Source organism: Hetaerina americana, unplaced genomic scaffold, assembly GCF_022747635.1.
Source record: "Hetaerina americana unplaced genomic scaffold, ioHetAmer1.1.p SCAF_1, whole genome shotgun sequence".
Classification (NCBI taxonomy): Eukaryota; Metazoa; Arthropoda; class Insecta; order Odonata; family Calopterygidae; genus Hetaerina; species Hetaerina americana.
In genome coordinates, this window is record NW_027286069.1 from 30353883 (window position 1) to 30376950 (window position 23068).

Here is a 23068-nt window from a genome sequence, read left to right on the forward strand (position 1 = left end):
AGTGAATCTTCATGTTGAGGCCAGTAAATTCTCAAGCAACTCTCGTATGAGATATGCAGTTTCAAAATTTATATTCTGCTGTATGTATAGCCTGTAATTTTTCATTTCTCAAATCAATACGTTCCTTCATTAAAGCAGATCCAATAAATGAGAGTAAGCTTATATTTTTAAGTATACTTTTAACTACACAGCAGTCACTAATGTAGTTCACCAGGGACCCATACGACATTAAATGGCGATGCTTCATTATTATTATTATGTTATGCGCTTGAAACTTGCCAAGGGAATGCCACTGGTACAGATCTTTCAACAAATGAGTGATCTTTTCAACAAACCCCGTTCCAGTCCCTCAGGGATTAGCCTAAATTTGATCACAGCTGCGTATAGTTCAGGTTTTTATGTAGCAGTGCCAAAATATTTTAAATTTCAGCCTCAGCTGGCCCACTTGTTCTAGCTGATGTGATGACGAACTTCTTGCCATAGAATATTACACATAAAAGAACCTTTCGAATACAAAAATTCTTTCTATAAATTTACCTATTATAACTATTATTCTGGCATCCGCCGGCGCCAGTGAATATTCTTTGTGAAAATGTGCGTACCATTTGAATGAACCTGTCTGTATTAATTGTTAGATTAAACGATGCAAAAAATATTTCTCCATTGATGGTCTTAAGAACTACCCAAGTAGCATGTGAAAGATCAAGAACCGTGGGGGCGGAATAGCAATTTTGGAAATGAAAACTGAGAGTTCACCATTGTAGTGTTCCACACGTGGATCTTGTAAAATATTTTATAATTTTTATATTTAGTTCAGCTCTTTCGGTGGTTAGTGTTGTTTGCTAATGAATACCGTATCGTGGTTATTCTATGATCGCCGTGGTCCGAACCTTAAACTGAGAATTATTATATCGCTAGGCTATGTCATGCCACATCGATTTGGAATCATTGACATGACCCCGAAGAAGATAAGTGAAGGTACATTCAATTTTGTTTCAATAAATATATTAGAAATACTTAAAGATTTCATAGTCGCCTCCATAAATTTGAAATCTTAAATGATTCGTCATTTTTAAAGATAAACTATCATTACGTTAACATAAATAAGTTGGGATTTTATTTTGAACTCGCTACTAATAATTAATATTGACATCGGACTGGTATGACCAAAAAATAAGATGTCTTGTGTTTTTTTATATTGGTGACTTACTTACCTTGTCCATCTTTGATGAGTAATGAATGAGGAATCCCGGGATCTCCTGGAAGTTTTATCACCTAGATGTGTTTGAAAGCCGAGCTCTTGAACTCCTTCAAACCATCTTGAAAGTAAGGTCAAGGTAGTGAAGCGACTTTGTTCAAGTATTCCTATGCTGGAGAAAAAACGTGATAGCTTGACTCCCGAAACGTTTTTTTGAAGCACGTTAACCATTTCGACACTTGCGGGGAAAATGTTTCCCCACGCCGCGGGTTTTTTTCCTCGTCCTGTCACGCCATCACATTGACAGTAAACTGTGAGGATGGATAAATAAAGGGAGCATAAAGGAATATCCGCAAAGATAAACAAGAGGAGTATGCAGATGCTCCAGCGAACATGTGATTTCCAGATCATGTCGACCGAAATTTCATTCGCACCCCATTCCGCGAAAGACGTGAACATCAGCTTGGCGGAACTGTGGAGCTGTGGAAGAGGGGACATGTTTGTGGGAGGATCGGTCCTATCACACTGGTCGTGTAGAGAGAGAAAGAGAGACTCTGCGACCTTTATACTTGGCTTGTCTGCTGAAGGAAGGAATCTCCTCACCAGGAAGCTTTCCTATTGAGCAGTCCGGGGCCGATTCGATCAAGTCAGAGAAGTCCAATTTATTTTCCTCTGCATGTAAGTTCATTTCCCATTTTGAAAATTATTAAGGGATTTATTTTCCTCTTGTCGCCATCAATGCAGCGTAGTAACCTATTACTAGCAGAGAGCTTGGCCTCTAGTCAGAGGGTCACGGGTTTTTTTCCGAGTGATGTCTGGACACATCCGAATCGAAATCAATTGTGAATTTTTGGGTGAGTGTTTTTGCGTCAATGCCTGCAATGTATAATGGTACTCGTAGTCTAAATAGTAAATTCTGCCAAAAATCATCTTTATTAAAATTCAGAATTCAATATAATTTGTGAATACGAGTATTTTTGTCATTTTTATTAGGAGTCAGCAAATTTTCCTGCACTTGAAGCTCATATTTCAAGCACAAGAATGGGCTGATTCAATATTCAATTCAATAAACTCCCGAAACAGTAACAATTTCAGCGTTTCTCTCAAATATTTATTAGTATTTTTACTTAAAAGTACACCCATTGGGGTTCTTGGCGCTTTAAAGAGACGAAAAACCAACTTAACTCTGGATAATCACTAATGAATTTTAATAATTATTATTTATTAACATTAACTATTGATTATGCAGAGGTCGATGGGGTAACGCCCTCGCCGAATGTTCCAGAGGTCTCGTTTTAGAATCCCTCTTAGGCAGGTGTTCCTCCACCTAGGTCTTTGGTGCTTGCAATTTTAAAATATCTTCCCTCTAATTATTTTAAGCTTACCGTGATTCACCATATCCAAGCGGGTTCTGAATATCATCTTATCAATCATCGCTCTCTTTTATCTAAGCCTTCATAAGCAAAATGTTAAACGAGTAAAGGCTTAATAAAATAAAATTAAAACTCCTATTGCCGTAATAACTTAGTACGACTATAGGAGTTTCCATTTTATTTTATTAATTTAAGAGGCCGTAGAGCTCAATTTTTCATGACTAAAGGCTTTCCGAAATGCCAACTCTAATAGCACCTAAAAAGGCATCGTGCGTCATCAATTATCTATTCTGGGAACGCGTTAATGTATTCTGGGACTAGGAACTGAAAGTGACTTAAACCTGAACAATGTACAAGTTTTTATTGAACTTGAAAACATCGTTACTCGTCAATGCCGTACATGTAGGTAATTGATTAAATTGTTCTCACTTCTTTAGTGCTTTCTTGTTGCCTGCAGTTGGCGCTTTCCATAGCGAAAATTTTAAAATGGGCCCTTAAAGCTATTCTAAGACATAGGGTAATACATTATGTGAAATTTTTCTTCGCAATTTTAGGTTGTGAAATTTCCGCTCTAGAAACATGTCTAAGGTTGATGCGTAAGGCATCTTTCATCGGCCTTTGTCGAGTATTTGCCGAAAAGTCGGCGAATAATTGTATTAACAGATACCATTGACAGGATGCATTAAACACTAAATTGTGCGTCCATTATTCGATCGTTCGTCTTGGAACAATCTGGCCTTTACAGCTTCTCCCTCTAGTAGGTACTCACACATAACATGTATAGATCGAGAGTATAATCGATTTTTAATCATATCCCTCTCTAAAGTACCCCCTAGTCCGCCGAGAGGGTGTATAACGTTTTGTGTCAAGATACCAACCATAAACTGTACGACCCCAGTTCTCAGAAAGACAAGTGCCGGTGTTTGTAACGTACCTGGATACCAGACTTCATGTGTCAAGAAAAACAGCGTCAACCTTGCGATAGAACCGATGTCCATACTCAGAAAATACCTTCAATCGTTACAATATCCTCTGCGCTCCATTTGTGCTACTCTTTATGCTATGCACCCTTTATGCTACCACCAAGTTAGTCAGATTTCATGTGCCTTGGTTGTTAGCCTACAACGAGAGGGTAGAGGTATTTGTTTTTTGTCGTAGAACAATTTTGGAATAAGGATACTAGATATATTTGTATTCCTTTCATCGCTCCACGAATCCAATCAATCCTCCATGCTAGATTCCCTACGCAAATATCAGCGAGATCCTATCTCAGAGGCGACACACCTACAGTCACCTCTATGTAGCAATATTTCTATATTTTGTTTCCTTTGCTCTTAATAGGATGAAGGAAGATGCCATGGAAACCAAGATCGAAATGGGCGAAGGAGGGGAGCGTAAGGAGGAGGAACCAATTAAGCGCGTGGACTTTGTGCTGACTTTCGATGATACAAATCCTAACGAGAAGGAAAGGAATGCCTTCGAAGATGAGCTGAGGAGGATGAGACTGGCGCTTCACAAGCCGAAACGTTCAAAAGACAAGCGCGCTGACGACGTCAGCTATCTCTTGGTATACGTCCCCTTCGAAGTGATGGAAGAGTACGCCGAGAAGCTCTACATTCGCAAACCTTTGAAAGAGCAATCAAGAGGAGACAATGATGGTGCAACAAGAAATAAGTGGAAAAGAAAAGAACCGACTTACCATCTGTCACCGTATTGTAAAAATACCAGTCACCTCTTTGACATCCCGGATAAGGAAACGTTCTTTACATCATCTGAGAGGGCCCAAGTGATATGGCACATCATGAGGTGGATCGATTACGGTAAAAAAAATGAGGTGAGGGTTGAAATTTCAAAATGATCCGTTAGCTTGTATCTTTATTATTGTTGTATTGAAAGCCAAGTCAATTGGCATGAAGGGGGAGAAAAATTAAAATATATTTCTAAATGTATTCTTTATAAGGTATGATGTGCAAACGCGATCTTCTGACCTTGAGGTAAGATCCAAATTGCCAAAATAACTTTCTTATCTCTGAAAAAATATTTACAGATAGTACCTTCAATTAATCATGAAGTATTATTTGCAAACATGAGCGGAATTAAAAAAAACATATCCCTTCATATATATTCATGTAGTTATCATTCAGAGATAAGTCATTTAGTTATGATCTACATCTACATAATACCCCGCAAGCCGCCGCAAGGGCGTGTGGCGGGGGGTATGATTACACGAACTAATGCCTATCCGTTAATTGTTTCCCTTCACAGCGTTCGCTTTATTTACCCCAAGATATCAGTTCTTCAGATTCCATTGGGGTGGCAATGTAATATTGATAGCTGAGAACAACTAAAAAATTATTAAGTAATTAAGGGGATCTATTCGTACTTAGTTTTTCGGAACATATATTGATAATTAATTATCCTAAATCGATTCTCTCTCGACCTCTTTCCGAACATGTAAATTTTCTACGTCAAATATGACCGCAGAAGCGTAAAATTTCTCTGTGAGCGTTTTTTTTATGTATTCGTTCGAATAGAGTCTAAGCCAGTACGTCCAAATCATTCGTGTCAAAGCGTCATCACCGACGTTTCATTGACCCGCGTACTGGGCGCCATCGTATTAGTACCACGTATGCGACAAACCCGGGCACCGGAATCTGACGCCTGCAATCTCTTTTCCCCATTTTCAACCATATAGGTTATATTTGGGAGAGATCTCTGGCATTACTCTGTGACTAATATTTTCAGAGGCTCGTTGCGTAAAAATGTGATCTTTTAATTTTTACCATTTAGAGAGTTAATTTTCATAGTTAATCGTCGATAATATTGGGCATATTTAAGTCCCTGGGTCAGCATTTTATGTATAATTTAGTTCGTTTGAAGTGAAACTCCGTGATAATGGAAGAAGGTGCAGTAGAGAGTCGAACAGCGGCGAAGGGGAAGTTGTATGGGGGAAAGAGGGGAGAAAGCTATTACAGATTTTGGTAGGGGCGAAAAATTAAATGTGGGAAGAAAAATTAATACAGCTCTCGAAAATCCTAAAATCCTTGAAGAGGAAAGAGATTTATCACTGTCTCAGGGCGCCACCTGCCTTCTCTTATCATCACATCTCCAAGAGTTGACCAGTAGTTTATTGGAACGAGAAACAATCAAACTGGCATTTAGAGCTAATAGTACATCTAAGTTTTCACAGTTGCTGCTCTTGTCCATTGCAATGTTCAAACGACAAGGGGCGCAGAAGGCGAACTGTCAGGGTAATTTCGGAGGAAGGAACAGGGGTCGGGGAGGAAAGCCAAGTCGCTGTGTTCAGCAGATGTGCGAGACATCCTTTTTATCCCATAGGCTAGTACAGTCCCTGAGAAGAACCTTCCCTCTGATAGAAATTCCAGGGAGCCTTTATTACGCGGACGAAAAAAACAATATTTACAGAGCGCTTGAAGATCTCTTGGATACACCTTGTTGTTGATTGTCGCAATTAAAATTCGAAACCATAATACACTACATTTTCTTATATGCATTCCGAAGTTTCTTAAGGTGGAAGTGCAAAGATAATTAGTTAATTTTTTCCAAGAAAAGTATAGCCCGGTAAGTCTCTCAACATAACTCCTCTTTCCTCTTCCCTCCCGATTTCATTCTCGACGACGAAACTAGACATGGAAGATGAATGCCTTCCCTTCTCCTAGCATATCCGAAGCCTTAGCTTTAGTTGGTATTTCATTTGCCTCAGGATTGATATCTGGAGGCAATTTGATTAGTGAATATGAGCCATGTTTCGGCAAAAAGTTCGGGGGCAGCATGTTGTCACCTGCCGGGGAAGAGGGCGAGGGAGTAAGTCCTCACGGTGAAGCACCGCTTAATACCTGGTGGCCTGGTGCGTAGGAAAAGAGCGTGCCATGCATTAGCTTGGCCTGCGTTAGAGTTGGAAGGGATATGGAGCTCCAAGCCTCGCCTTCAAATCATCACTACTTTCTCTTCTCCATAATGGGCTCCTCTGTCCTCCCAAGGAGGGAGACCTCACCTCTTCCCTTTTTCTTCAACACCCACTTTCGTTTTTCTTCCCAGCATCGCCCCAAAAATCATGATTACACTTGATTATGCTCCATGTGAATGGTCTCTATTTCATTAAAATATGCGGGAAGAGTAGAAAAAAATTAGAGAGATACTACTTAGACATTTATTCATTTAGAAACATGGATTTAGGGAACTTCATGGTCCCAAAGGCTCCTTTTAGGGAACTTCATGTTCCATGTGGATCCTTCTTAAGGGAAATAACATGGATATACTGGAAAGGGAGAGTAATTTGGTACAAGATTTCACGTTTCTTATATCTTGTTGGCAGTGGTTATGATAGCCTTGAATAAAGTAGAGCAAAATTCCATGTATAAGTATTCCATTGCAGGAATAATGTATTTTTTCGTTAATATAATGCTTATATATTTGGCCGTTCCTGTGACTCTCTTTTTGGGGATAAGATAAATAAATAAGTCTATAAGTTCAAGTGTGAAGCAATTGACGGGCGCTCATTAAAGCAATGAAATTTTATTTCTTTTTTTCAGTTGGGCATCTATTACCTCCTAGAGAATAAGACATATTCAAGTGCCTTCCATCTGCATCATAATTTTTCAAAGGAAGATAAGGTAATTTTTTGGCATTGAAGTAATGACTTGCTTTCACCTTATATAAGCATTGAATTCATGTGTAGTAATTACCTATAAAGTATCCTTATTTGTTGATGATCAGTTATACATATGAAACCTTAAGTATCAGAATGCATTTGAAGCTTAACTAACTCTAGAATGTTCATGTAACATTTCATATTTATTCATGGATGTTCCAATCTCTTATTTCGTGACTTCTGATTACACTGCTCTAGCATGGTCAACTTGCTTGGTCACTTATAAGGAATGACACATATCATAAATCACTCATACAATACATGTTATTGACCACATAGCAGTCTGAAGAAGTGGTCTTTAGGGTGGAATCAACAAATTTTTCCATGTCTTCTCATGAAAGGATGGAAAGAATTGGGGACTCTATTTTGTCAGTCGACAATTAATATTTAAGCCACAGGGATATTTAATAAATATTAGATGTGAGAAAGTTCATTGACTGGCAAAATTTTTCTAATTATTACATTAGGCTCAAGCAATAAAGGGAATTATAGATTAATTTTTGGATACTTTAGATATATATTTTTGCCTTCTCTTATCTCAACATTCCAAATTTACCTTCGAAAATGCTAATTGCATATATTTTTCCATTTTTGGATTGAAGATATCTTCTCCTTCAAATTGCTGCCATATTATCTGAAAGAGGTCTCTGCAGCCATTTTTGCTTCAATAATAAAAGTTGCTTGGGAGGCACCTGAAGCAGAAGAACATCTAATAGTACATAAATCACGTGAACATTTTTGGATTTATATGCTGCTGGTTGCATACTATGCTGGTCGTATCTACATCCGACAGTCATAATCATGTTTTGATGTTGGTAAATGTAGACATATACAGAGACATCCTTGATGTGGAGTAGGCCTGTGACCATGACTACAATACTTTTTTAAAAAGGGAACATTGTTAACAAGACAGAAATAGATCACAGCAAAAATTAGCCCTGACCAAAGGCCAACAGAATGACTTACCTAATGGAGCCAAGATTCAAAAATGTTCCTTCCTAAGCAGCGTTTACAACCTGCTTAGGAAGACTGACTGGTCAAAAAAAAGCAATTAATGGAATAAAGCATAGAGACATTAATCAAATTACCTCTCAATAGAATGCCCCCTTGTAAGAAAACCATGTCTTTAACTTTGAATATGTTCCTGTTAGTACACATTCCTCCACCCTCTTTTAAATTTGAAAATAAAGATATTGAAGTTAAAGATTGGCCTGAGTTTTCTGAAAATCTTGGCCAGTAGAGCATTCAGACATGAATATTTCTCGTGATTGCATCCAATCAAACAATCAGGTAAATGAGACCTCTTTTAACATGTGGAGGAAAGTATTTACCTTTTCCTAGATGACTGCATGACTTGCATGTATGGAATTTCAAGTATTTCAATCAGCACATAACTCTATGAGTATCTGTAAACATAATTATTTTAATATTTTGTCTCTGGCATTGCCTCCCTATGGTAGTGTAAATAATAATTACCATGAACTACTTTAGCTAGGAACTAATCTACTGAAGGACTGGGCAAGACTAAGAAAATGGCGTGAAAAACAGCCACTCAATGATATCCGAGACTACTTTGGAGAAGAAGTTGCTCTATACTTTGCCTGGCTAGGAACATACACTGAATCACTAGTACTTCCAGCTTTTGTAGGGATTTGTTGTTTTCTTTATGGACTTCTGCAACTGAATGCATCTGAGAAAAAACCAATGTAAGAACTAGGGTAATTTTCTGTCATTAAACAGCACTTTAAAAAAAGCATAGAAAATATAAATACCAATTATTTTTTATTTGAAGGGAGGAAGTGTGCTATGGAGAAATAGGATTGGAAATGATGTGTGCTCACTGTTCAGATGCTTCATGTTCTGAAGAAGAGCTGAGGTCAACATGTGGAACAAGAATCCTGCTTCTGATATTTGATAATCTAGCCACTGTATTCATGGCCATATTTACATCATTCTGGGGTGAGGAGCTAGCTTATGTTATTCTCCTTCTGTGTCACATAACAAGAACTAAAAGTGTGTTACTAATATTACTAATTTGAACTGAGGACCTACTTTTTTTACACATTAATGAATCATAATCAATATGTGTTAATATTTTTGGGAATGTGACAAGTTTTTCTCAGATTAAGGTTCACATATCTTGGGAAAGATTTGCTTTGAAGTATATTATGTACACTCATTTTGTTTGCCAGTGAAGAGTTTTTTGTAAATGCAATTAAAAGTTAACAACTTATGATTTCTGTTAAGCAAACTAGGCTATCTCATTTTGCTCCTTGAACTCAGGGTCAACACATGCTTACTGTCCCTTCAAGTCCACTAAAGAATGTCAAGTTCTACGGTCCAGGTATAGTCCTATAGAGTTTCTAAAGCTTGACCACACTGCAGGAAATTAAGCTGCAAATATGCACTATTTTCAACTCACTCTGTCCTAAAAACATTTATTTAGTAAGTTTCATTTTTGAGAGAGGGGAGAGGGATATCAGTGATTTTATCAGTGAATACCAGTTTCCAATGCTCAGATGAATGTTATGAAATGCGTGAATTACATTTAAAAAAATTGTATTCCAGCTGCTGGTTTTTTAATGCATTGGAAAAGAACCCAGGCCCGCCTCAGTTTACAGTGGGGAGGGGAGGCAATGCTGTCAGCGGGTGGAACTGACCGGGACACGTGGGAAATCAGGCCTGAATACAAGTACCCAGAGAAAAAAAGTTGCCAGGGAAAGAAAAAATATTCTGTTCCCCGTTGGGAGAAATTCTTGACAATTATTGCATCAATGTCAGTTGTTTTATTCATGGTAAGCAATTTTAATGCCAGTTGGTTGTCTAAAATTATCTGATGATTTTATTCCCAAACTGTTATTCAAAAACAGATACCTAATGAATTAAGATTCAACAGATTTTAATTGAAGGGACCTATTTTAATTTATTTTCCAAATATTTCTTGTTCACATTAGAATGGAAATAAGCCCTATTTAGTCCTTTTGAAAGTTTAACTGACTGAAATATTTTTTAATCTGTTGAAAATCAATTTACCTCTCTTAAACATATAACACAGCTAGATAGGCGGAAGATTTTGTAAAGCTCATATTGGTGCCTGAAATTGTGAAAGCTAGTTAAGTACTCCTTTTTCCCTTCCTCAAATATTTCTGGGTGGACAAAGGATGAGGGTGTAGCTTATTAATAGGAATTAGTGCATTCATTCAGGAGAAAATCTAGAAACTGAAGTTTCAAATGTCAATTAATGAGCAGCATCTAAAGAGGCTAACTTGGTAAAATAGTGAAAAGACTGGGCCATTAGCTGTTATCAAATGAAGACGTTTTGTTGGTTTTCATAATATTTGGAAAAAATCTTAACTTTTTGCAGCATTCAAAAATCATAAGATTGAATATAAACCTCTGAATTTCAGCCACTTCTTGTAATATCATAACATGTAGCCCCAGCCATTGGCCATATTCACTAAATAACCTCACAGCTTTAGGGCATTTCACTTTGTGGTCCAAGAATAGTCTTATCAGCCACTTGATGAGAAACAGTATTCACACTGAACATCTGAACCTTTAATCTACAACCCTAGTTTACTCATAGTATTTTTTCCAATATTATTTCTCATAATACCAATAGTGTATGATGTTGCAACTTAAGGATATCTAGTTTAGATCCATTCCTATCGTACTATTTATTTTTTGAACTTGAAACCGCCTCTTAATACATTTTCATAATTAATAAAATTGTTTTTGGATTTGCATAATAAGTGTTAGACTGTTTTTTCTGAAAATTAATAAAGATTTAGTTATTAGAATGAGAGAATATTTTAATGCATGTGGTTTGGGCAGAAATGATGATAAGTCAATCCTGGCTTTGAATGGTAACCAGTGTGTTAAATCTGTAGCCAATATTAACAATGAGTGCATAATGCAATTTACAATTACATGCAGGCAAGAGGTAAAATTTGTGATTCAGAATCTGATTCTAGACGGGCATTCCTTTAGTAGTGATACCGGAAACTCTTTACAAAATAGATATAGAACTGGGATGCATAGTTGGTTTATCATTAGATTTGAAATATGACAATGAAAAACATTAGGATGTCAACTAGAAAACATGAGTGAAAATAATGTTATTTTGGTTTCTAAAAATAGGGCAACTCTGAAGATACAGCCAATCATTTGGGTCTTTATTCTGTAGAGACCCATCAAAGTAGTGGTGTGAACCATTCTTTTTTTTGTCAAAGAAATGTGAAATATTTCAGTTTGTCAATTGTACTTGGTTTTAATGTAGTTGCCTGTGATATTTTATACAAATACTGATTCAGTTGAGTTTATTATCATTGTAAAATCTCTATTTTTCTGACATATTTAGGCTCTGTGTACTTTTTAACTATGTTAGCACCAATTTGGAAGCTATTACTGTTTGCCTGATATCTATAGGAGATGACAGGTAGCTGGGGATATACTAAGTTGGTAAGTTGTAACCTAATTGTAGGTAGCCACCATCACCAATTTGAACTATATTGGGAGATGTCATCAATTGCTACCACATCAGCTCTAATAAAGTACCTAACTGTAAGAGTGTAAACATAAATACTGCGCTGGATATCTCCAGCTATAATCTCTACTCTCCTGAAGTCTCTCCTGTGATTTCTTATCAATAGTAAACCAATCCCAGAATCCTCTTTCATGAACAATCTTTAATAATGGTGAGCAAAATAAGAAGGTGACATGACCTTTCATCGAAATGATCACACTTAGAATATCAGTTTGGATTATGTTGCTCTAATTTGTTGTATAAAATTGAGAATTAATTTTCATAATAGTATTATGCAAATCCTTATCAATAACGTTTGCAAAATTTTCTCAGCCCCACCCAATGAAAATAATTCTTTTGCAGTTCTAGGACTGCAATGTCAGCCATTGCGGAAACAATATCAATAGACCTATGCATGACATATAATGACAAATTTAAAGTTATGTAGATATTAATTGTTTACATTTTAATTCCATCTTGTGTGCAACAATTTTTACATTTAATTTTGATTTTCTTATTATTTCAGTTGGCTATTGTAGTCAGTGCTCTGGTAGGACTGATTGTGTACTCGATATCATTGCGCTCATCTCTGTATTTCCATGAAAATAATTATGTTAAAAATAATTCAAAAACACTGACATCATTTACTGCTGCAATCATCAATTTGGTCATCATCATTATTCTCAAGTGGGTATGTACCTATTTATCCAGTTCCATCAAAATATAGTGTGAAAAAGCACTTTTCCTTAATTACATTGGATTGATTATTTAATTTTTTTAACTGCAAGGGGCTAAATCTTGTGACTAGGTAAATTTATATGCCATCTGTTTTTTAATCAGTTCATACTATTAACTAGTCCATGTGTGAATATGTGGTATCAATAATGTAGCTACATTTATCTGGATAAGGAGGAAAGTATGATAAGCACAAACATTTGTATGACCAAATAATGAAATAGTCAATTCATTAACCTAAACCTCTGTTTTGGTGTTGATAGTTAGTGAGCTGGTTTGCTATCTGTTTAATTTAGCAAGCACATTTTATTAACTTTTTACTTTTATTGTCACATATTGCACTGATGTAAAGGAATGCCCCTTTAATGCATATAAATATATGAAAATAAAATATAAAAAAATAAACATTTAAATTAATGATCATATAACGTGACAATCATATTGATTAGCTTTAGTAAGCTGTTTGACTGGCTACCAAAATAGGCCTGGGGTATTATTCTGGGACAACCCATATATCAACTTATATGTGCGGGGACATGCCAGTCATTTCGGCCCTTTGAGCAATTAGCCTCTGGGAAACTCCCGCTAGTCCAGTCTGCCCATTGCCATCAATAATTTTTAGACACTATATATCAACCATAGTATATTCTTTTATTTCTCCGTACAGATCTATGCCCATGTTGCCATTTGGTTGACTAATTTGGAAAATCCAATGACCCAGGCAGATTATGACAAAAGCTATATCATGAAGGTTTATGTATTTGAATTTTTTAATTGCTATTCATCTCTATTCTACATAGCATTTGTAAAGGTAAGTCGCTAATCTATCATTCATATTTATTTGCTTACTATTATGTTTTTACTCAATCAGTTCATAATTACTTCTTTGGTCTCCAGTTGAGATTACCAACTATCTGTTCATGCATGGCATCTAAATGAGCAATTGCTTCTAATGCATGATTTATACCATTGCATTTATTAAAGCACTTGGTCTTTACTAAAAGTTTGTTTTATTGCATTGCATGGCTCGATTATCAAGCCCAGTGACAAGGTGGGACATTAAGATCATAGTATGTATGATGTCTGAACTCAGGTCAAATTATCCTCTTTCAACCAAAGAAATCCTAACATTATATAGCCTTGTTTAAATCACATAGGAACCTATCTTTTGCTAGCAAATGGGAAATAATATTCATTAAATATCTCCATATTTCAAGTAAAACACAGCTGAAATAAAGTATTAGAGAAAATTACAAGAAATGCCTACTGATTTACATCTATTTTTACTTGCTGCAAGACAATAATCTTTGTCCTTTTTGATGCAACCCGAGGATCCGGGTTTGAATCCTGATGACGGCAGATATTTTTCAGTGGTATTCCGATCCTTATTTGAGGTGGTTTGTGGAGGGAACTTTTAGTGAGTATACCGCCTGTCGGATGGGACGTTAAGCTGCGGACCCCTTGGTGACTTTTGTTAAGAGTAGACTAAATCTGATGCCAGGTTTCTCTCCACCCTTCATCCTTTCCTGTCCATCCCTAATAGTGCAAATTACCTCAGCTATTGGTTGCCTCCCCTAAAAATTACAAGCCCTTTTTAAAGAAAATATCGTCAATGCCCTCCTATAATGTTGGTGTGGCTTAGGTTTCTTTGCCAATGAATTTTTTCTGCACACTCAATGATAACAAGGTAGATGAAAGCAATTTTTTGGCCTTAGATATTGCTGGCATGAAAAATTCTTATTCTCTTTAGATGAGAATGAATTCTCTGAATGAGGATCTGAGATGGGAAAAATCAGAAGTAGGCACCTAATTGTGCAAGTTTCTGCATCTTAAAAACACTACTTTTCTGCATTCAGAGTAAACAAAAAGTTCACATCTTAAATATATCTTACTTTAAGCATGATAGTACCCATTCATACCTTGAATTATTGAAACTGCATTAGATCTAAAAGGCACAAGAATGCAATTTTGAAGTGTTTGAAGTGGCAACAGCCAAGTTATCACACCATGCAATACTATGCTCCAAGTCAAAGTGTTTGCTAAACTTTTCCAAACATCCTTTATCAAAATCTTTATCATCAACTCCCTCCTGCTTATAAAAGCTTCTTTACTAATGTTAGTCTGAAACACGTCCAAGGTAGGTAAACTGTGCTAAATGTGCCTATGTCCTTTAATTTTAATGATTAGCTTAGCCCTCCACTTTCACAAAAACCTTAACCTTAGTTTTTTACATCGATTCACATCCAATACCTGTCACACTGTTTTTCTTATGAACTCTACAATGATATTACTCCTTTGATTGATTGGTTGATTAATGCTTGATTATCCAAAAGTTGATTTTATGAATTCCCAACACTCTTTCATTCTTTATCCAGCTATTCTCATGTCTCATTTCCTCCATATAAACATTGAAACGAAGAGGTTCTCATATTTATCTTTAAATGATCAATAAGAAACAAACAGCATGAGCAGTGAATATTCCAATGTTTAGAATTACACTGAATTAATAATATGTGAATATTGATAACTTATCAATTTAGAAAAATAATGGAAATTTTTTTAGATAAAGCTATAAAAATGAAGAGAAATAATCAGTCTTCATTATGGTAAATATTCCACTAAGTTGAATGGAAACGCACAGGTCTTTAAAATTGGATGATATTTCTTTCAGGGATACTTGTACACATACCCAGGTGACCCCAAAATGTCCACTACATCTCTAGCTCAAGATACATGTGACTCAGGTGGCTGTATGGCTGAACTCCTCATTCAATTACTTGTAATTATGGGTGGAAAACAGCTTTTGAACCTTTTCATGGAAATAATTTTGCCGTGAGTTACATTGCTTTGAATAATTTTCCTCCTTTCATTTCCATTCATTATTGCAATTTATAATGCACAGTTTTTAAAATCATATCATAAATTCATTGAAAATATCATTCATGCCTGAAAAACTATTTGAACAAATCCTGTATATAATATTTAAAATTATTGCATACATTGTTTAAAGTGTGCTATTTTATCATACCTAAACTCCAAATACTAATTGTTGCTAATGCTGCTCATTCTAATTTGACATGCCCTACACTAAGTGAGGAATTTTTCTGTTGTAGTCCTTGGATAAATAGGTTAATATTATTATTAATTCATATCATTATGATTAAGAATCAATCAATACAGTACGTTCAGTATTTTTTGAACTGTGCATGGTTGCAAATATTGTCTTTTTACTTCAGTCGACTAGGAAAGTGGATGAACAGCCATCAGCTTGTGTGTAAAACTTCTGGAAACAAAATTGAATGCATCCATGATAAAGAAGAATGGGAGAAGAATTATCATTTATTGCCTGAAAATTCCATCACCTTTTGTCAAGAAATCCTGGAAATAGGTAAAATAAATTTTTTATTCTTGCAGAAGTTTTATACCAGAACATACTAGAACTTCATACTAGAACACATAGAAGTGTTCCATTATAAAATTAGATTATTATTGTGTGCGCATAACATATTGTGATTCTTTAATTAATCACTAATGAGAAAATTCATGGCTTATTTTTCCTACCCTGAGGGTCAGGCTTTGAATCCTAAAGTTGGCATGATTTTTCAGTGGTTTCTATTTCTCTTCTTGGTGTGCTACGTGGACAGCACTTCAAGTGGAGTATGCCATCTGTCAAATAGGCAGGTAAACTGTGTGCCCCTCGGCACCTATCATTTTGAGGAGACAAATGCTGATGCCGGGTTTCTCTCCATTCCACCTTTATTTCTTGAATATCCTAAGCCTACGGCATTACCCAACAATCCTGAATGGAGCAAATGACCTTAGCTCCCCGTGACCTACTTCTAAAAACTACTACTATTTCTTACTTTTTTCAAGAGTAGTGATTTTACGTTTGTTGAAACATATATGCAGGATTTTATTATTATTTAATTTGATACACTATCTGAGGGGTTTTTTGATCATGTATTTTAAGTATGATAATTAATGCAATACTTAAATGCTCATGTAAACATATGGGGTAGAGATTTTTCCCTGTGATTAATTCAGTTTCCTTTTCCTTTACAGTTATCCAGTATGGTTTTGTGACTCTTTTTGTGGCTGCATTTCCATTGGCTCCTCTTTTTGCCCTCATCAATAACATTGCAGAAATCCGAGTGGATGCTAATAAAATGTTGACTCAATACAGACGGGCATTACCTCACCGAATAAAAAAATTAGCCTCTTGGGACAGTATTCAGCAAGCGATTACATATTTGGCAGTTGCAGTGAATGTAATATTTTATTTTAATTTTTTTGATGGATGGTTGGTTATGCAGAAAGGACCTGTTAAATGTTTGTTTTTCCAGTGGGACCTCTAATTTCTAGCACTATCATTAGAGGGCATCTCCACATAAAGGGCAAGAAATACTTTCTCTGAACTGAGCCGTTAAATATCTACATGAATGAATGTACTTCTCACTAATGACCCCTATACTGAGGAACAGACCACCTGGACTATCTTTTGTCTGGCTCCTAACCTTCAACCTATCTGGCATGGGTGACCCTACCAGAAGCAATTATCATTACTCCCACCAGCACAGCTCTAGGGGTCCAATCCATCTATTTCTTCTTTGCAGTAGAGTTCTCCATATGGTTCTATCCTCTTCTGCTCTTCTATATACTTCCTCGTTAATTACTTTGCCTGTCCATTTAATCTTCAGCATTCTCCTCCAGCACCATGTTTCAAAGGCTTCTATTCTTTGCTGGTCCACTTTTCCAATGTTATAAGTCTTGGAACCATAGAGTGTCATGCTCCACACAAAGGTTTTGATGAATTGCTTCCTTGTTCCAGCTTTAGGTTCTTTGAACATAGTAATTGCCTCTTCTTCATGAATGCATTCTTAGCTTGGCTATTCTTGGCTTGATGTCGGTCAAACTATTCCATCCCATGTTATGCTGCTGCCCAGGTGGATGAAGGATTCCACTTGCTCTAGTTTCACCCCTCGAATGGGGATATCTGCATTCAGCTTCTCTCTTCTGCACACAAGGATTTTAGTTTTCTTCTTGTTGATATTCATATTACATTTCCCCAGTACTTGATCCATAGCACTTAGAGTTGCTTGCAGGTCCTCTCGCATTCCCGCCAATAATGTGATGTCATCTGCAGACCAGTGCATGTTCATTTCTTCTCCATTTACCTTGACTCCTTTGATACTCAATTCTTGTGTTTCTTTTTGCCTCTTCTAGGTATACGTTGAATATTGCTGGCAAGAGGTTGCAGCCTTGTCTTACTCTTTTGTTTATTTTGACTGCTATTTTTCTTCTATTTTTTGTTTGCATTATTGTAACCTGATTCATGTAGAGGTTATGGATAATTCTTCTGTCATTGTAGTCCAATCTATGTGCTTTTAGTATCCTGAACATCTTGTTACATTCAACTTCGTCAAAGGCCTTCTCTAAGTCCACGAATGCCACATATAATGGCTTATTTACATGTCTCATTTTATCACCAGAACTCTCATGCTGAGAATTGCCTCTCTTGCTCCTTGATTTTTCATAAATCCGAATTGGTTTTTTGAGAGGTTTCCTTCCATCCTTCCTTCTGTTCTTGGGCTAATTATCTGAGTAAGGATTTTTGATGCTTGAGTCACCAGGCTCAATGATCTGTGTTATTCGCATTATCTGTTTTTGGTTTCAATAGTATTGCAGTCATTATACTTTTCTCAGACCCTTCTGGTATCTTTCTGCTGTCATAGCTATCTTTGATTATTCTATAGAGAGCATCCTTTGCTTTGACCCCAAGTGCCTTGATTATTTCTCCGTTTATTTTGTCTACTCCCAGTGCCTTGTTGTCTCTCAGGTCTGCTGCAGCTCTCTTGAATTCACTTCTTAATACATATCACCGGACCCCGATTGTCTATACCTAACATGCTTTCACCTTTGATTAAGCCATATTCTGGTGGTTTGGGAGCTTGATAGAGTACTTCATCATCTATTAGCATTTTTCCATTAGTGGCTTGGATGTTTTGGGATTTTGTTTTTCTTTCCCTCTACCCAATATATATATATATATATATATATATATATATGTACCATATATATGTGTGTGTATATATATATATATATATATGTACCATATATATGTGTGTGTGTGTATATATATATATATATATATATATATAGGGTAGAGCATTGGACTGACCGGAGGGCTCAGGGTCAATTCCCAGGCAAGCCTCTCTGGGCACCTTCAGCTCCACCCAAGCTATGTGAATTTTTGGGCACCAGATCTTCCTGGGAAACCATAACCAGCCCAGGGAAAGAACTGGCCCCCCTACCCTGATGTGTAAATTTAACAGGCCATCGGGTTTAGTACTGGATGAACTCATCATCACCTACCAAACCAACCTTCGGGTTGATTACTGTGCTAATGGTTTTTCTTATATATAATGTATAAAATTTAGCACTAGTGCACACAGACAAAAACAAAAACACACCAAAAAGAGACTCACTAAGTTTCGTACTTTTGGTAGTTGCAGCCACCTTCATCTTCCTTGATGAAGGTGGCTGCGACCACCGAAAATTCGAAACTTAGTGAGTCTCTTTTTTGAGTGTTTCTGTGAATTTTTTTTGTCTGTGTGCACTAGTGCTAAATTTTATACATTATTCACCTCCATGAGACTTTCAAAATGTTCAAACGAGGGTATCTTAGTAAAACATGGGAATAACTTCACTTCCATTCCCAATATGGTCCCTCTCTCGCTTATCTGCCTATGTAATACAATTTTGAGCACTAAACTTAGTTAATTTTTCTACATAGTTAATATTAAAGGGATAGAAGGGATAATTTATTGATTAGAATATAAAATTAGAAAAAATTGCTTTCTAAAATCTTTACCCCTGTCATTATGAAATATCCTCTAATTTTATTTTTGATTTTTCCTAATTTTTCAGGGCTGCATTATTGCATTTACGTCAGAATTTATTCCACGTTTGGTTTATGCCAACACTGTGTCTGAAGACCAAAGTTTAGCTGGATACATTAACTTCTCACTTTCAGGTACATATCTATCTAATAATTTTTGGGACTCTTCACATTAGTAATTAGTTGTTATTGGTATACATATGCAATTGTAGTGGAAGCCTGATATGGCATATAATGGTAATCTTAATAAAATGAATGATGCCCAAGGTACAGATAATTGCCCTATGATTTGAATATTAAATAAATTAGTAATTTGACCCATATGCATATCACTCAAAGTGGTCAATCGACATTATGAGTGATTCAACACTTGGGTAGACATAGGAATTGGAAAATTGCATATTTATTTTATGATCAAAAACACATTTTCAGCCATCTTGGGCTGCCCATTCATTATTTGTGGGTAGGCATGCTTTTTGTTGCTATATTTACTATCTATGAGACAACATTTCAGTCATTTGATAGTTTTGCCGTTATTCAGAAATGGACTCAAATTAAAATTCTATGTGTCTCAGAATCTGCCTTTTTCAAATAATTTTTCCATTAGAGGTTAGCAGCTGGAATGGCATTTGATACCAGTTACACAACCAGCATATATAGGCCTCTAAATAAGGTGAATGAGATCACATCAAAGACAAGCAAAATATTCTGTCATAACTTGTGTTAGAGAAAATTATGGTTTGCTTGCCAAAGTCTGACCCCAATCCAGAGAGGTTCTTTAAAAAAATATCATAAATATTGTTAAAAAAAGGAGATTAAAAAACTATTCTACAAACTTTTCCTACCTATTTACTCTCTGGATAATATTCCATTAAAAGGTGGGGGCATGGAGGATTATGGCAATGTCCAAAAAAACAAACATTCCACTGTACACCGTTGTATTTATTTTATATTTCCTCTTAAAAGAAATTGGTAGCAAGATGGGCATAAAAATTTCTTCCAAAGTTTGTGCCTGTAATCTTTGCCCATCATTGGTCAGCAAATTGTATTAAAGAAGAAACTTTCTAACCTAGGGATCTGAGACTTGAAATACTACGGACGTTTTAATTTGCTGATATGAGTTTTTTTTAGCCCTACAGAAGTTTGCATATGAATAAAAGTTTTCATGCCCATTTTAATTGACTTCTCATTAGCAAATGTAGACCATAGGTAATTTTTCCCAGGAAATATGGCTGCAAATATGCCATGACAACAAATTGTCTAGTAAGAAATTTAAAAATATTACAACATTTTACATGTAATTAATGCATAGGAAAAACCTACATTTTAGTCTTTGCATTGAAAGATTACATTCCCAATTCATTTCAAGATGCGCTGTATTACTTCTATCCAGTGATGCACCATGGTCATGGTTTCAAACATGTATTCCATGGCCAGGTATGGCCAAGGTATAGCATGTTATGCTGCTATGAAAATACATGCAATTCAAGTTCTGAGCAGTGATAAAAATATATAATGAATCATTTTTGATAGTTTCCCAGTCAATATCCTTATACCAATGCTCCATAATACTCACTTCTATTATCCTAAATAATATTAATTGGTGGCAAATGGAACATCAGTTGTAATAATGGGATTGCATGTAGTGAGAGATTTTGTATGGACTGCAAAGTCCCATTATATTGAGATTCTACTTGATAATTGATATTCAATACTGGCATATTCTTTGGCATGCTTAGATTAGTGCCCAGTTCTGATGACAAGGACAGAGCTTATTCATTGAAAATCAGGTATGGATTTTTTATATACAAGTTGTGCAATTAAATTATACAATTGACATGACACTTAAATATTTCAATCTCCCCTGTTTCAAATTCCTAGACCATTTTTAAGGATTAATGATTTAAAAGATTAAAGGCCTTATTAAGAGTAAAAGGATTGATGAAATGAGATATACATACCTTTAGAGTTTAAACAAAAAAGTCTGGGGATGGGATGGATGAACCTGAGAAGTACCAACAAAATGTTTTTGCACACATTTTGGATGCCAGGGAATATAAAAGACTTACCCTTAAATATCTGGCAAAACTCTTGTTATCCTTGATATTTACTGAGTTTTGCAATTCTTCAACTTCTCTCAGAATTTCAGTCAATGTAAGGTGATCTTAGCAGTTTATAGCCAAAGTTAAAAAATTATTTTGATGCTAATTCCCCAATGTGCATTTTCTTCATTTCAGTTTATCGCAAGAATGAATCTTCAGGATTATTTTATAGTGATGAAGGAGATAATCTTGAATATTGCAGATATAGAGGATTTCGAGAACCTCCAGGAAGTGAAAATGAATATTCCCTGTCATCTGCTCACTGGCATGTGTTAGCATTGCGGCTTTTATTTGTAGTTGTATTTGAGGCAAGTATTTATTCTATTAGCAATAAAATTTTTGACCTAATATAGTTATATTAATCTGAGGTGAACATAGCCTGAGTTAGCCTTAAATAGAATAATCAGCATATAAATGATTAGATAATTCATGTAATGCATATTTTTTTTACTTGAGCATCACTGGGAGCAGCAATGTTAACTTAGACTAATGCATACCTACTGAAAGCAAGTTTTATTTTGCTCAACAATGCTTCTGGTGGCCTTGTGGATTCCTGGGACCCAGTGGATCCAGTCTTAGTTAATTTATCAAGTTCCCTTTGGCCCGGAAGTACTGGCTTTAAATGACTACCATGCCCAGGCTGAAGCAAAATACTATTTTTTAAATCTCATTTTTCAGGTTATTTTCTCAAAGTCTCATGCCAAGTGGGTTTTTTTACTTACCTAGTAGCATGTTCTGGTTAAAAATAATATTTGAATTATCATTTATTCATGTGATATATTTTCTTAGATTATATGCATTTTTCCTGACATATGTTGCTTTCTTAATGAGGAAAAGGGGAATACGAAATTGCTGAATGTGAAAGAAACTACAATTGCACAGCAAAAATTTTGTATGTAGTTTTCACTTTCATTTCAAGTCATTTGGATTCATATGTTATTCCTTAATAGGATTTAGCTCCCTTGTAAACATTGGTTTGTTGTTTAGATCATTAAGTATCAATTGTACATTCAATATATATACTTTGAGGTCTGAGATACACATACCTGGGTTATCTGTTGAACTTGTGACCATGGGGTGAGCAAGTTGGGGGATTAACCATTGGTCTAATCCAGTCAGAAAACAAATATTTCTCTGTTAGAATAAAACATTATTTACCATGAAATCAGTTACTATTGAAAAGTATTTTTCATATGTATAAAATAAATAGATTACAAACAAATTCACTAATTTTAATCTAGGAAAAACAAATTTTAATATGATATTTAACTTTTCAAGCCTTCCTCAAGAATCATAATCTTCTAAGGGGTAATCTTCCCTTAAGAGACTTAAGATTTTATGTGAGAGGGTATTGCTGAAATATTCAAGCAAACTATGTTGCCCCATTTTAATGATTAATGAGAATATGATGCATATTGTTGCAGCATGTGGTATTGGGCATGTCTGGCTTTGTTGCTTACTACATTACGGAGGTGCCAAGGTCAGTTGAGATGAAAGCCCATGAGGAACGAGAAGAGACTAAAGAGATAACTGCAGAAATATCTACATCTACATGACTCCATAAA

The 23068-nt window shown here is 35.7% G+C and overlaps 1 protein-coding gene across 1 annotated transcript; it reads left to right on the forward strand.

Annotated features, from left to right (window-relative positions):
• The first annotated feature begins 3946 nt into the window (after positions 1 to 3946).
• On the forward strand, positions 3947 to 23063 carry LOC139697319 (anoctamin-6-like). The gene is made up of 13 exons (XM_071595991.1): positions 3947 to 4405; positions 8735 to 8949; positions 9036 to 9202; positions 9812 to 10038; positions 12295 to 12318; positions 12385 to 12459; positions 13171 to 13314; positions 15175 to 15335; positions 15740 to 15891; positions 16566 to 16771; positions 19431 to 19536; positions 21639 to 21811; positions 22928 to 23063. Exons 1-13 carry the CDS (start codon positions 3947 to 3949, stop codon positions 23057 to 23059), a joined length of 2241 nt encoding a protein of 746 aa, XP_071452092.1. The 3' UTR covers positions 23060 to 23063.
• The last annotated feature ends 5 nt before the right edge of the window (positions 23064 to 23068 follow it).